General features: G+C 38.7%; 1 protein-coding gene across 1 annotated transcript in view; it reads right to left on the reverse strand.

The window, feature by feature from the left end:
- pkn3 (protein kinase N3) overlaps positions 1-13,501 on the reverse strand; it is a 47,854-nt gene that overhangs the window by 11,577 nt on the left and 22,776 nt on the right. The window contains exons 9-15 of the mRNA XM_033646640.2: positions 10,688-10,831; positions 10,444-10,519; positions 3,904-4,063; positions 1,389-1,473; positions 1,042-1,103; positions 679-748; positions 329-420 (exon numbers count right to left, since the gene is read on the reverse strand). Coding sequence (XP_033502531.2) covers positions 329-420; positions 679-748; positions 1,042-1,103; positions 1,389-1,473; positions 3,904-4,063; positions 10,444-10,519; positions 10,688-10,831 — 689 coding nt within the window. The remainder of the gene's footprint in view (positions 1-328; positions 421-678; positions 749-1,041; positions 1,104-1,388; positions 1,474-3,903; positions 4,064-10,443; positions 10,520-10,687; positions 10,832-13,501) is intronic.

Below are 13,501 nucleotides of genomic sequence, written 5' to 3' on the forward strand. Positions count from 1 at the left end.
ACAGCAGCCTTGATCTTTGACCCTTGACCACCAAAATCTAATCAGTTCATCCTCAAGTCCATGTCAGCATTTGTGCCAAATTTGATTAAAGTGCTCTTGAGATATTGTATTCACAAGGATGAGTTAACAGAGCCAGGTGACAGCCAGCTTCATGATAGGATTACTGATGTTAGGCTCAGTGAAGCCAGACTAAGTTGAACTTACTTTGTGATACAGACCCCTGGCGCAAGCACATACTTACATGCTATCCATTAGGAGCATAGCGGAGTGGAAAGAAGCATTGACACTATGATGACATTTTAAGTGAGCTAGTTGAGGGATCGCTTACCTATCAACTTCGTCACGTGTCACAATGTCTCCTTTCTTCAGGGCTTTGATGGCGTACAGTTTGCCTGACTTCTTATACTCTGCTAGCAGCACCTTTGATCAGTCACAAGGTAGAGGAGAAACGTATAATGCATATTAACATTTATATCTTTGCTTTAAAAAATTATTGTAAGTGAGAGACAGGAGCTGAGGGAAGACATGCAAAAACGACACACTTGGACTGGGTAAGATGGGATTGCATGGTCAATCTCCAACTCACTAGGACACCTCTTAACCTTCATTTTTCACTAACTGAGTACTGGGGTGCTCCTGATATTTTTTCAGGTAGAACAAGTTAGTGTACATGCGTACCTTACCAAAGTGACCTCTCCCCAGGACTGAAATGCAGTTGAAATCTCCCATCTGTAGTCTTTCGTCTCTGCTGCATGAGAGAACAAAAGTGCATTGACTTTTTTGCAAACGAAGACTTCCTTACCATTTTCAAAGTTTTCTAATTATTTACTGCTGGCAGTTTTTCTAATTATCATCTTCTCTGATGGGACTCCTGCCTGTTATTCCAAACTGGGGGCGCACTGACCACCATCTATAGAGGTAATGCACTGACCATAGATATGTACCTCATACAGCCCCACTTCAAAAACCCCAAACTATCTCTTTAAAAATAATTACAAACAACAATACAAACTTTCCACATTCCTGCTCAGTATGACTTACTGTGGGGGTGGATGAACCGAGGGCTGTCGTTTGGACTTTGGGCTCTTATTCTCAGCAGGACCCTGGTTTTATCAGACAATAGAAATAAACTGACACATCAACTGAAACACTCAAACAAGAAAAAATGGAAAATTAATTTTAAAAACAGTTGCTTTTGGAGAGCAACAGAAACAAAAATTATGGAACAAAACCACTGCTCTAGATTATGACCTAAGTTTTAATATAAACAAAGTAAACTGATTGATTGACTCTGCCATTAACCCTTTGTTTTACTAGTATTAATCTTTGTATAACTATTCTTGCTGTTAAAGCAGTAGTCATTGAGACAGGCCACCGGACTTACTTACCAGTGGAGAGTCTTTAGTGTTCTTTCTCGTGCGATGTGGAGATCTGCTAGGTTGTTCTTCCGCAAGGTTTAGATTCACAGGTTCTCTGAAAAACCAAGGGTAAAAGCTTTAACAATGCCACTACTGCTGTTTAAGCACTGTCTTATGGCTGTGCTGATGTTAGTATTGTTGGCTACTTTCAGTGATGCATCTTGCTTTTTCTTAATTACTTTGAGCTGCAGGTCTATAACACTCAAACTCAAGTTACTGTCTCAAAACCACTTACACACTGCCACATTATAAAACACAGGTCTGCCTACTTGTGTCTTTATGAAGAAACTCCCCAAACACACACTAGGACAAACAAGCAAACAAAAAAGGTTTACTAGTCAAGAATTAGTTTTTTTAATATATATTAGTTCTCAAGTAGTATTACATGTACATACTCTACATAATCATCCAGTCCATGTATATCCACTGTCTTTATTTCTTTGCACTATTTATAAGATTTACAACTTATAAGAACACTTGACTTGTACACATATACAAGTCATATTTTTAGTATTTATTTTCACGTACCAATGTACATATCAATCCTGTGTATTCTTTATGTTTGTTTGTTTTGCTTTGTTGTCCTCTTTTGCTATTATGTCAGTTTCTGTGTAAATACATTGAGAGCAATGAACAACTAGAATTACCACCTCGGGGTTGTATGCCTCCTTGAACCTGTCAAGTTGCAGGTACAGTTTACATCCATGTCTGTGAAAACATTGACGCTTCGTGCATTACAGTAATCCAGCCTACTGGAGTCTAACTGAGACAAGAAGCATCTAACTTTTGATCTATTTCTGAGGTGATAAAAGACAGTCTTAGAAATATTAGAGATGTGATTCTGGAAGATAAGATCAGCGTCTAAAATCACAACCAAATTTTTGACATGCCCACATGGTTTTTCACACAGGGGAGTTAACAAAGAATTGGATTTCATTCCTCAAAGCCTTTGGTCCTATGTACAGAATCTGTTTGTCATGATTAAGCTGTAAAAAAAGCTTTACTATCTAAGTCTAAAAAGTTGCATTGTGTAACTTGCAATATATAATTTATTTGCGACGTTTTGGTACTAGACCTTCATCAGGTTTTTTGCCTGATGAAGATACATATGTTGACTGTAAACAACTTTTTCAAGAATTTTCCCCAAAAATGGAAGGTTTGTCCGTAATTCTCAAAAACAAGTGGATCAAAATTATTCTTTTTAACAGCGATGTTACAATAGTAAAAGGTTCTGCACTAAGCTGGTTTAAATTAATTAATTAATTTAAATTCCCTCCAGGAATTCTTGAGACATCGTGGTTATAATACAATGGACAAAGTCACAGTGACCTTGACCTTTGACCTATGAAAGCCCAAATCTAATGAGTTCATTGTTGAGTCCGAATGGACGTTTGTGCCAAGTTTGAGGAAATTCCCTCAAAATGTTCTTGAGATATCACATTCACAAGAATGAGATAGATGCAATGTCACAGTGACCTTGATTTTCAACCTTTGACCACCAAATCTAATCAATTCATCCTTGAGTCTGGGAGAATGTTTCTGCCAAATTTGAAAAAATTCAAGGCATTCTTGAGACATAATATTCATGAGAAATGAGACAGATGAGGTCACAACAACCTTGACTTTTGACCTATGACCCCCAAAATCTAATCGGTTCTTCCTTGAGTTTAAGTGGACATTTGTGCCAAATTTGAAGAAATTCCCTCAAGGCATTCTCGAGATATTGTTTTCATGAGAATGGGATGGACGGACAGACAATCCCAAAACATAATGCCTCCGGCCACAGCTATCACCGGCGCGGAGGTATCAAAACTAAGCCAAATTCTTTATATGTGTTAACGTGCTTGACCATCAAAGCTCAACTGATTCTGATTATTGTGGACTATTTTCAGTGGCAAATGAATGCACATTTGCTGCTGTACTGGGTATTTGGGGCAGCAGGACAATGTGTGTGTGTGGGATTGAGTCAAAATAAACAGTGTGTGTGTTCATGGTAATGAAGGAACATGTCACCCAGTGACACAGTGTGACTCACTGATGTGTTTTTAATAGTTTTTGGACAACAGTGGAGCTCAGTGACACAGAGGAAGAAGATGTATCAGGCTTTGACACACACATAATACTTGTTAGTAGATACTTTTATTGGTCGTTTGGCTCTGCATATGGGATTTGTTGACAATAAGAAAAATAAAAAATATTTATGCTGTTATGCTTCAATAATGTTCATTTTTATAACCTATTTTATATTCTTATTATACAACCACTGTGTCTTAGTTCTCTTAACTCTGAATGCAGGTCAGTGATAATGTTGCTATCAGCCCTCCACTGAAGTCACATTCTCTCTAGTGAGTGGAAAAACAGCCTCAAGTCACCGTTGGAAAGCTGAGCAGAGAAGTTACTAGCTCACTTTCGTAACAGCTCTTTCATAGATGTGACAAAGAGATGTTTCTGGGTCAAAGTGTGTACAGACACCACAGATCCTTACCGTGCCGGAGAAGTGGTGGATGATGGGGAGCCATTGTAAGGGCCTGCTAATGGAGGGCTCATGGGCTCCAGGGAGCTGCAGGGAGGCAGGATGCTCATCATCAAACGACCCCAAGTGGCAAAGTTCATGTTCATCTGGGCAGCACGCATGAAGTCCTTCCCTGTAAGGAGAAATGGAGACAATATGTATTGTATACTGAAACACTTGAAGCTACTTTTGAAATAAACTGGTGTCAGATTCACCTTTTTTTTAGTTTAGTTTTAGTTTGTTTTCTTTATCAAGATTTTTCAGTTTATCGTACAAGACATTAACCTAAGATGTACAGAAATGTAAAAAGAAAAGGAAAACAAACAAAGAAACATGCTTCATAGAGTATTTAAGTACATATAAGACAGACCACCAGTAGAGGTATAACTTCATAGTTTCAGGCAAGGTAGACTATTCAAATAGTTGGAGGTGCTCTGAGCTAAAATGTATTGCGGTAAGCGAGTTGTGTCATTTCCGGTGTTTCTGTGACAGCGTCTCTGTACTGCTCTGTAGTGATGGTGTGATGAAGCCCCATGAATGTGTCGAATCTTTCAGGCCGATTGCTTCGCCAAAAGGCTGATCACACGAAGCCTCGTTTAACAGCTCATTTAGGAGTACTGACATCTGCTGGTTATTTGATGTACAGCAGTCCTACTGTGATATTACATGTGGGCTATATGCTAGTGGATCTGGCATACACATAATGATGCTTAATGATGATGATTACGTCAGAATCCCCTTATGAGGTAATGTAAAGCCAGATGAAATGAATCTATCCTGAACGTGGTATATCAATAAAGTGCATATACACACACATATATATATATGTATATATATATATATATATGTATATATATATATATATATATATATATGTATATATATATATATACATATATATATATATATGTATATATATATATATATATATATATATATATATATATATATGTGTATGTATATATATATATATATATATATATATATATAGGCTGTAAAACTTAATATATATTTAGATTGCTTCTCCCCAATTTCTCTTCAAGAATTGACCGCAGTGATTTCTTCATCTAAATCATCAATGTGTCTCTTAGACCCCATCCCAACTAGGCTACTTAAGGAGGTCTTTCCTTTAGTTAACACTCATAGATATGATCAATCTATCCTTATTAACAGGCTATGTACCACAGTCTTTTACGGTAGCTGTAATTAAACCTCTACCAAAAAAGCCCACCCTGGATCCAGAGGTGTTAGCCAACTATAGACCAATATCTAATCTTCCCTTTATGTCAAAGATCCTTGAGAAAGTAGTCGCAGATCAGCTGTGTGATTTTCTCCATGATAATAATTTATTTGAGGAATTTCAGTCAGGATTTAGAGTGCATCATAGCACTGATTGCTTCAGACAAAGGACTTGTCTCTGTACTTGTTTTATTAGATCTTAGTGTGGCGTTTGACACAATTGACCATCAAATTCTACTACAGAGACTGGATCACTTAATTGGCCTAAAAGGTTCTGCACTAAGCTGGTCGTTTTCAGTTTGTTGATGTTCATAATGAATCATCCTTACGTACCAAAGTTTGTTTTGGAGTTCTGCAAGGTTCTGTGCTCGGACCAATCCTATTTACTCTATATATGCTTCTTTTAGGTAACATCATTAGAAATCACTCTATAAATTTCCATTGTTATGCGGATGATACTCAGTTGTATTTATCGATGAAGCCAGAAGAAAGTAATCAATTAACTAAACTCCATAACTGCCTTAAAGACATAAAAACTTGGATGAGCACCAATTTCCTGATGTTAAATTCAGACAAAACTGAAGTTATTGTTCTTGGCCCCAAACAACTCAGAGACTCTTTATCTGATGACATAGTTTCTCTAGATGGCATTGCTCTGGCCTCTAGCACTACCGTAAGAAACCTCGGAGTAATATTTGATCAAGATTTGTCTTTTAATTCTCATTTAAAACAAACCTCACGGACTGCATTTTTTCATCTGCGTAATATTGCGAAAATTAGGCCTATCCTGACCCGAAAAGATGCAGAAAAATTGGTCCACGCTTTTGTTACCTCTAGGCTGGATTACTGTAACTCTCTATTATCAGGTAGCTCTAGTAAGTCCTTAAAATCTCTCCAGCTAATTCAGAATGCAGCAGCACGTGTACTCACAGGAACTAAGAAACGAGATCATATTTCTCCTGTTTTAGCTTCTCTGCACTGGCTCCCTGTAAAATCCAGAATTGAATTTAAAATCCTACTGTTAACTTATAAAGCTCTAAATGGTCAAGCTCCGTCATATCTTAGAGAGCTCATAGTGCCATATTATCCCACCAGAACACTGCGCTCTGAGAACGCAGGGTTACTCGTGGTCCCTAAAGTCTCCAAAAGTAGATCAGGAGCCAGAGCCTTCAGCTATCAGGCTCCTCTCCTGTGGAATCATCTTCCTGTTACGGTCCGGGAGGCAGACACCGTCTCCACATTTAAGACTAGACTTAAGACTTTCCTCTTTGATAAAGCTTATAGTTAGGGTTGGCTCAGGCTTGCCCTGTACCAGCCCCTAGTTAGGCTGACTTAGGCCTAGTCTGCCGGAGGACCCCCCTATAATACACCGGGCACCTTCTCTCCTTCTCTCTCTCTCGTATTCTATTACTGCATCTTGCTAACTCGGCCATTCTGGATGTCACTAACTCGGCTTCTTCTCCGGAGCCTTTGTGCTCCACTGTCTCTCAGATTAACTCATATCGCAGCGGTGCCTGGACAGCGTGACGTGTGTGGTTGTGCTGCTGCCGTGGTGTTCTCTCTCTCTCTCTCATTGTGTCATACGGATTACTGTTAATTTATTATGCTGATCTGTTCTGTACGACATCTATTGCACGTCTGTCCGTCCTGGAAGAGGGATCCCTCCTCAGTTGCTCTTCCTGAGGTTTCTACTGTTTTTTTCCCCCATTAAAGGGTTTTTTTTGGGGAGTTTTTCCTTATCTGCTGCGAGGGTCATAAGGACAGAGGGATGTCGTATGCTGTAAAGCCCTGTGAGGCAAATTGTGATTCGTGATATTGGGCTTTATAAATAAAACTGAATTGAATTAATGAATCCTAAGTTTTTCTTAATGGAGCCATATCCGATTTTTTTTAGCTTGATTGTCTTGCTGCATGATGAAGGATCTCCCAATCAGTTTGGTTGCATCTTTCTTTAAATTAGCAGACAAAATGTTTCTGTAGACTTCTGAGTTCATTTTGCTGCTGCCATCATGTGTTACATCATCAATGAAGATGAAAGAGCCCGTCCCAGAAGAAGCCATGCAAGCCCTCCACCGTGTTTCACAGATGAGCTTGTATGTTTGGGATCATGAGCAGATGCTTTCTTTCTCCAAACTTTCGCCTTTCCATCACTTTGGAAAAAGTTAATCTTTGTCTCATCAGTCCATAAAACTTTTTCCCAGAATTTTTGAGGCTCATCTCTGTACCTTTTGGCAAATTCCAGCCTGGCCTTCCTATTCTTCTTGCTAATGAGTGGTTTGCATCTTCTGGTGTAGCCTCTGTACTTTTGTTCATGAAGTCTTCTGCGAACAGTAGATTGTGATACCTTCACTCCTGCCCTCTGGAGGTTGTTGCTGATGTCACTAACAGTTGTTTTAGGGTCTTTCTTTACAGCTCTCACAATGTTTCTGTCATCAACTGCTGATGTTTTCCTTGGTCTACCTGTTCGACGTCTGTTGCTTAGTACACCAGTGGTTTCTTTCTTCTTCAGGACATTCCAAATGGTTGTACTGGCTATGGCCAATGTTTGTGCAATGGCTCTGATTGATTGTCCATCTTCTCTCAGATTCACAATTGCTTCTTTTTCACCCATAGACAGCTCTCTGGTTTTCATGTTGGTTCCACTGCACAGTCTGCACAGGCAAAACCTATCGTACCCAATCTGAAACTGAGCTCAGACATTCAGTGCTATTTATTGTTTGAATAATCGATGTAATTGGGAGACACCCGGGCAACAAAACACACCTGTCAGTCACATGTTCCAATACTTTTATTCTCAAGAAAAATGGGTGGGTTCAAACAAAAGGTGCTATCTTCTAAGTTGTGTATCAGATCCAGATGTAAATACCTGGAAATAAAAGCTGAAATGTTGATCTCTTGTCCCATATTCATCTTTTGATGTCAAACCCAAATATTTTCAGTCTACAACAAAAATAAAGGAATTGGCCTCACTGTTCCAATACTTTTGGAGGGCAATGTATGTCTCTGCGCACCAGTCAAGTTTCTCTTACAGTTTACATCTGTGTCTATGAAAAACATGGATGCCTCACACCCATCTCCCCCATGACAGCAGAGAAGATCTATACAATCAGCACAGTTTCAAGGTGGACACCCAAGATTAGTGTCATCTAATTCTCTCATGGCATTCTTAGACATCACATTCACAACAATGAGACAGATGAGGTCACACAGACCTTGACCTTTGTCCACCAAAATGTAATCAGTTCATTGTTAAGTCCAAGTGAACATTTGTGCTAAAGCTGAACAAATTCCCTTGGGGTGTTCTCTAGATATTGTGTTCATAGGGATGGGATGGATGGATGGATGGATAGATGGACAAAGCAAAAACATAATTCCTCCGGTCACGGCTATCGCTGACGCAGAGGCATAGTAAGCATAACCAGAAAGGGACAAGTATTATGCAAGACAAAAACATATGGTAGATGACCACTGGGGTCTGTTTACACCTGTCACATATTCAGGTTGTGTTTGGGAATAATCTCAGAGGTTTGGCTTTAGAAAAGGGTAGCCAATGCAACACTTTAATCTGTATTAAGGCATGTCTTGAGCATCGAGAAGACAAATAAACCCACAAAGAACCATGTCACATTCCTCATCTAAGCAGGATCTCTAGATCATTTTCCCATTGTTGTCAAACATGAGATATAGAGGTATTATATCTATTCATAATCTGAGCAGAAATCATTAAAACCCCACCCTTATTTAACATATTGACCTTCAACGAAGAATTCAGGCAAGGTAATGGTAGCAAATTGTTTAGATAAAAGTATTAGGCTATCAATATACAGGTCCCAGTGCTATGTAAACCCTTATCATACCAAATTTTGAAGCCTTTATCTAATAAAGATGGTTGGAAAGGTTATTGTTTACTATTTGTAATCAAATGCTTACTACTTTTTCAACAGTTTATGATTGGGTTACAATTATATCTCCAATGAAATATTAACAATGGCAAAGACTGCAAAGCAAAAATCAGGGAGTGTGTCAAAGTGGCTTGCTTGTGGTGGTATCAATCTGGAGCCACACGGGAGCTTTACCATTCCAGTCCTTTAGCCACAGGGAGATAACACTCAGTATGTTTACATGCACAGTTAAGTAGCTCAACTAGGCCATTTAATTGGCCTTCTGTCCTTGTCCCAGTATACAAACATGGGAAGGGAATCGATTTATTGACCGAAGTATATCCGACTTTGCTACGATAGGTGGTGATATGCCTCCTTTCAGCTTGTTAGTATTGGACCTTTTTCCGGTTGGTCTATTACGTCACAGACCAAATAATCGCCATTCCATGTTTTTCTCCCATCCATGTATTTTAAAATATTTACCTCTTTCAGCTGCCATAGCATGAACTGTGTCTCCTCGTCTGTCCAAAAATGCACGACTCTGGATGTAGATTTTGCAATGTTATTACCGGTTTCTTCTTCTGTTACACATTTAATGCTATGGGACTTCCAGGTCAAAGCCTGGGCCAGAAACTGTGGAGCATGTGTAGAGTGCCTTGGCCAGTTTGGGTCCAAGGAGTAATTTGATTCCCAATCACATTATCTGGGTGTGTTAGTCTGACTTCGATAAGACAGACCACCTGATTTATTATTTCAAATAAAGGAGGAAATTTTCTGTTTGAATGCCTTTAGAAATTATTGGTGTGTAAGTGGTGGTAATAGGTGTCGCTTAAAACAAATAAGAATTTTGTTACAATAGTGATCTTTACAGAGTTTGTTCTCCAAATAAGAGATAAAGGTAAATATACCATGGTTTATTATCTGTTTTTGCACTTTTCTAAAAGAGAAATGAAATTTTCTTTGAATAAACTGCGTGGGATTTAGTGATATTTTCCACCAAGTATGTTAATGAGTGAGCTGAACATAACCTTTTGATGTTTTAATTACAATCTCAGGCTTGCAATTAATGAAATGTGAAATTTATTCATGGTCATTTAAAAACGTAAAAATATAAGCAACCACATTAATATTAAAAATTATGCTTCTGGGAAATTTGGATGTGTACGCTGATCATCCAAGTTATAATTTATGTGTAATTTTTTATTATTATTTTATTTAGTGTTTTAAATGTGTGGCTTAGAGCCATGTTATTTATTGTAAAACTGATTTTAGTATGATGCCACTGTTCACCTGGACAAAACTTCTAGAACAAGCACAAATAATAATACAATCTACATTAAGAAATAAATAACATCTGAAGAAATAACTGTCCAAATACAGTATTTATAGATACCTTTTGCTTTAGGAAATATTCTCCTCTGCCTCTGGAGTTTGGAGCGCCGCTCAATAACAGGATTGATAAATGTCACCTGAAAATAAACAGAGGAGCTGATTGTGATTCGTGGATACAGTGGGACTGATGTAGCATTGGTATTAGTGGCCGTGTCATCGGAAAATAAATATTTACTGCTGGGCATGATTTCAGTCACACACATTCATTCATTCATTCATTCATTCATAGGTATGAAATGAAGAACCTCGATGAAGAGGATGCCCTGAGGTTCCAGCTGGAGACACATGCCATGTCGATGGTTATCCAGGAAATCCTCCAGCCGCAGGAACTTCACCCCACTTAAGGCTCGCCAGTCTCTCCAGAACACAGCAATTTCAAGCTCCCTGGACTAGATCAGCAAACACATTACAACAGTTAATAAGTTTTTATGATCTTATTTTCAGAAGACTGGATTATTACCAGAATCACTTCATCTCACGATAAAACAAGGAATCTCTGTATGTATGTATGTATGTATGTATAGATGTCCTTCATATATCTCAGGAACCATTTATCCAGTCTACTTCACACTTGGCAGGTATTGTCATTAGGGCTCAGGGGCATGCACTGGCGAAATTGGTGTGATTTGGAAGTGCGACAGGTTCAATATTAATAAACTTTGAATAAACAAGCCAACAGCCCTCTGTGGCTCTGTGCAGTGGTGGGGGCCAGGCTTTAGGGCTCTGCAGAGATTTGAGCCAAAGGTACTCTACTGAACATGTCTTCACAACAGATAAAGAAAGGGAGACCTGGGCTGTATATGTAACAAACTCAAATGTTTCAAGCTCAGTGTCAAGTGTGAAGTTGTTTGGATAAGTGGTCCTCAAGAAATTTACAAGCTAACCATAGTAACTCTCTCTTGCCTGCGTGTACATGGCAAAAGAGGAGAGGGAGGGAGAGATGCTGATGCTGAAAAATACATTTCATATACATTCTAAATTCAGTTTGGGTCCCACAGAGACACCCATTTTCTGTTTTGGATCTTGAGCTGTAACACTTTGGGAACCCCTGGTCTATGGCACCAGTTTGTAATGCACGCTTTCTGTGAGATATCCAAACTTAGAGATTTTATCAGACTTCACGAAGCTCCTCCAGAGCTGCAGAATAAATTATAAAACTGTTTTTACAGGCTATGCAGTACTCCCTATAATTAGTGAACTGACCTGTATGTGTAAAATCAGTGACTTCCCCTTTAAAAAGTTTAAGGCTGTTAAACTGTTAAACAGAGAGAATTAGAGCCAGGATGCTAAACCTGAGTCTTACACAGGGATGCTGGGTGTGTATGAGTAAAACCAGATTAGAGCAATTGTCAAAGGATTAGCAGAGGGATTACATGAGTGGAGTAGGAGGCTGACGGAGTATCAAAGACATACTTGGCCATTATGACTCACTGAGGGACAAGATGTCAAGGCTCTGTGTGATGGTTCTTGGGCTGTTAACAGATGTTCACCATTAGGAGAGACTGAGATGACATTTTGCAATAAACTATTTAGTCAAGAGGGTGAGCAACACTGTAATAGTGGAATGAAGAGGGAGGCGGCAAGACAAGAAAGTCACAAAAACTATAGTACTTCCAACATCAGCACATTTAAATGTGGAAGAACACAGCTGTTCTATAGTTAGGTAGATAACCTGAAAATTTTTCTTGCTGCAAATACAATACTGCTAATATTTCAGCAAAACCCCATTTGTATATTAATTACTAATTGTGTGTTATGTTGAATTCCTGAAGAAAACGTTTTTCTCGCATGCCTCAACGGTGAACTAGGAGTCTGCTTAAGCAGAGGTCAAACACAAGTGCATACTAAGGCACACTAAGAGTGCACTATTGAAAGGTAGAAGTGTTTATATTGTAATGTTTTAGAGAAGTTTCAAGTGTTTGGGAGGTTCTGAGCATACAACTGGATGAATGAGACTTAGATTATACTGCGCTAGTAGTGTAAGAGTTTGTAAACAAATGTTTGAAACAGTTTCGGTTTTGAGTTAAAGCTGGAAGTACTCCGGATATTACACACACACACACACACACACACACACACAAAACAAATGTTTATAACAAAAGAAAAGGAATCTAATTTAGGGAGCTTTGCTATTTTTTCCTTCTGTTTGTGTCTCTTGTCTTTTCTTACTGCCGCTTTTCTGTTTAAAAGACATGACTGCTGACTGGACTTGCAGATGTGCTCAGCTTGTCAGTCCTGACAGGTTTTGCACCTGAACAAGCTGCTGGATCATATCGTCTTGTCACAAGATCAAACAGACATGACATTAGGCAACAGTAACATACATGTTGCCCAACAATCATAATCGTATACGTGTATATGACAAAAATAACAAAGAAATAACAAATTACTCAAATATTTTATGTCATTATCTAATTGAATATTTTTTTATATATATATTTAATTCATTCCCGTTTTTTTTCTAGTCCATGTAGAAGAAGCATAAAATGTTGTTATAGATTAGACAATTTTCCAAAAAAAGACCAAGAAAAGATAAGAAAAGAGAAAAGAGAGGAAAAGAAAAGAAAAGAGAGGAAAAGAAAAGAAAAGAAAAGAAAAGTCTTTATTTACACCCCTGCTGGGCCTCCTACCAGTTGGACAGGCATGGCACACCTCTAACCGAAGCTTTCAGGAGGCATCCTGATCAGATGCCTGATGAACTCAATTGGCCCCTTTCAACACGAGGGAGCAGCGGCTCCATTCTGAGATCCCTCTGGATGTCTGAGCTCCTCGCACTATCTCTAAGGCTGAGCCCAGCCAACCCACGGAGGAAATTCATTTCGGCCGCTTGTATCCGCAATCTCACTCTTTCAGTCACTACCCAGAGCTCATGATAAAAAGAAATATTGAGGGTTCCCACACATTTTCCTGGACAAAATTTCAAGACTTTTCTATGACTTTTAAAGGACCCATAATACATTTTTTTCTTGCCCTGCTTGCCCAACATTTTTCAAACACACTAGATTCAAACTCTCTTTAAACATAATTTTAGCTAGCTGGCACACATAAAGGGAGAGACG

The sequence above is a fragment of the Epinephelus lanceolatus genome, chromosome 19, assembly GCF_041903045.1.
Source record: "Epinephelus lanceolatus isolate andai-2023 chromosome 19, ASM4190304v1, whole genome shotgun sequence".
Taxonomy (NCBI): domain Eukaryota; kingdom Metazoa; phylum Chordata; class Actinopteri; order Perciformes; family Serranidae; genus Epinephelus; species Epinephelus lanceolatus.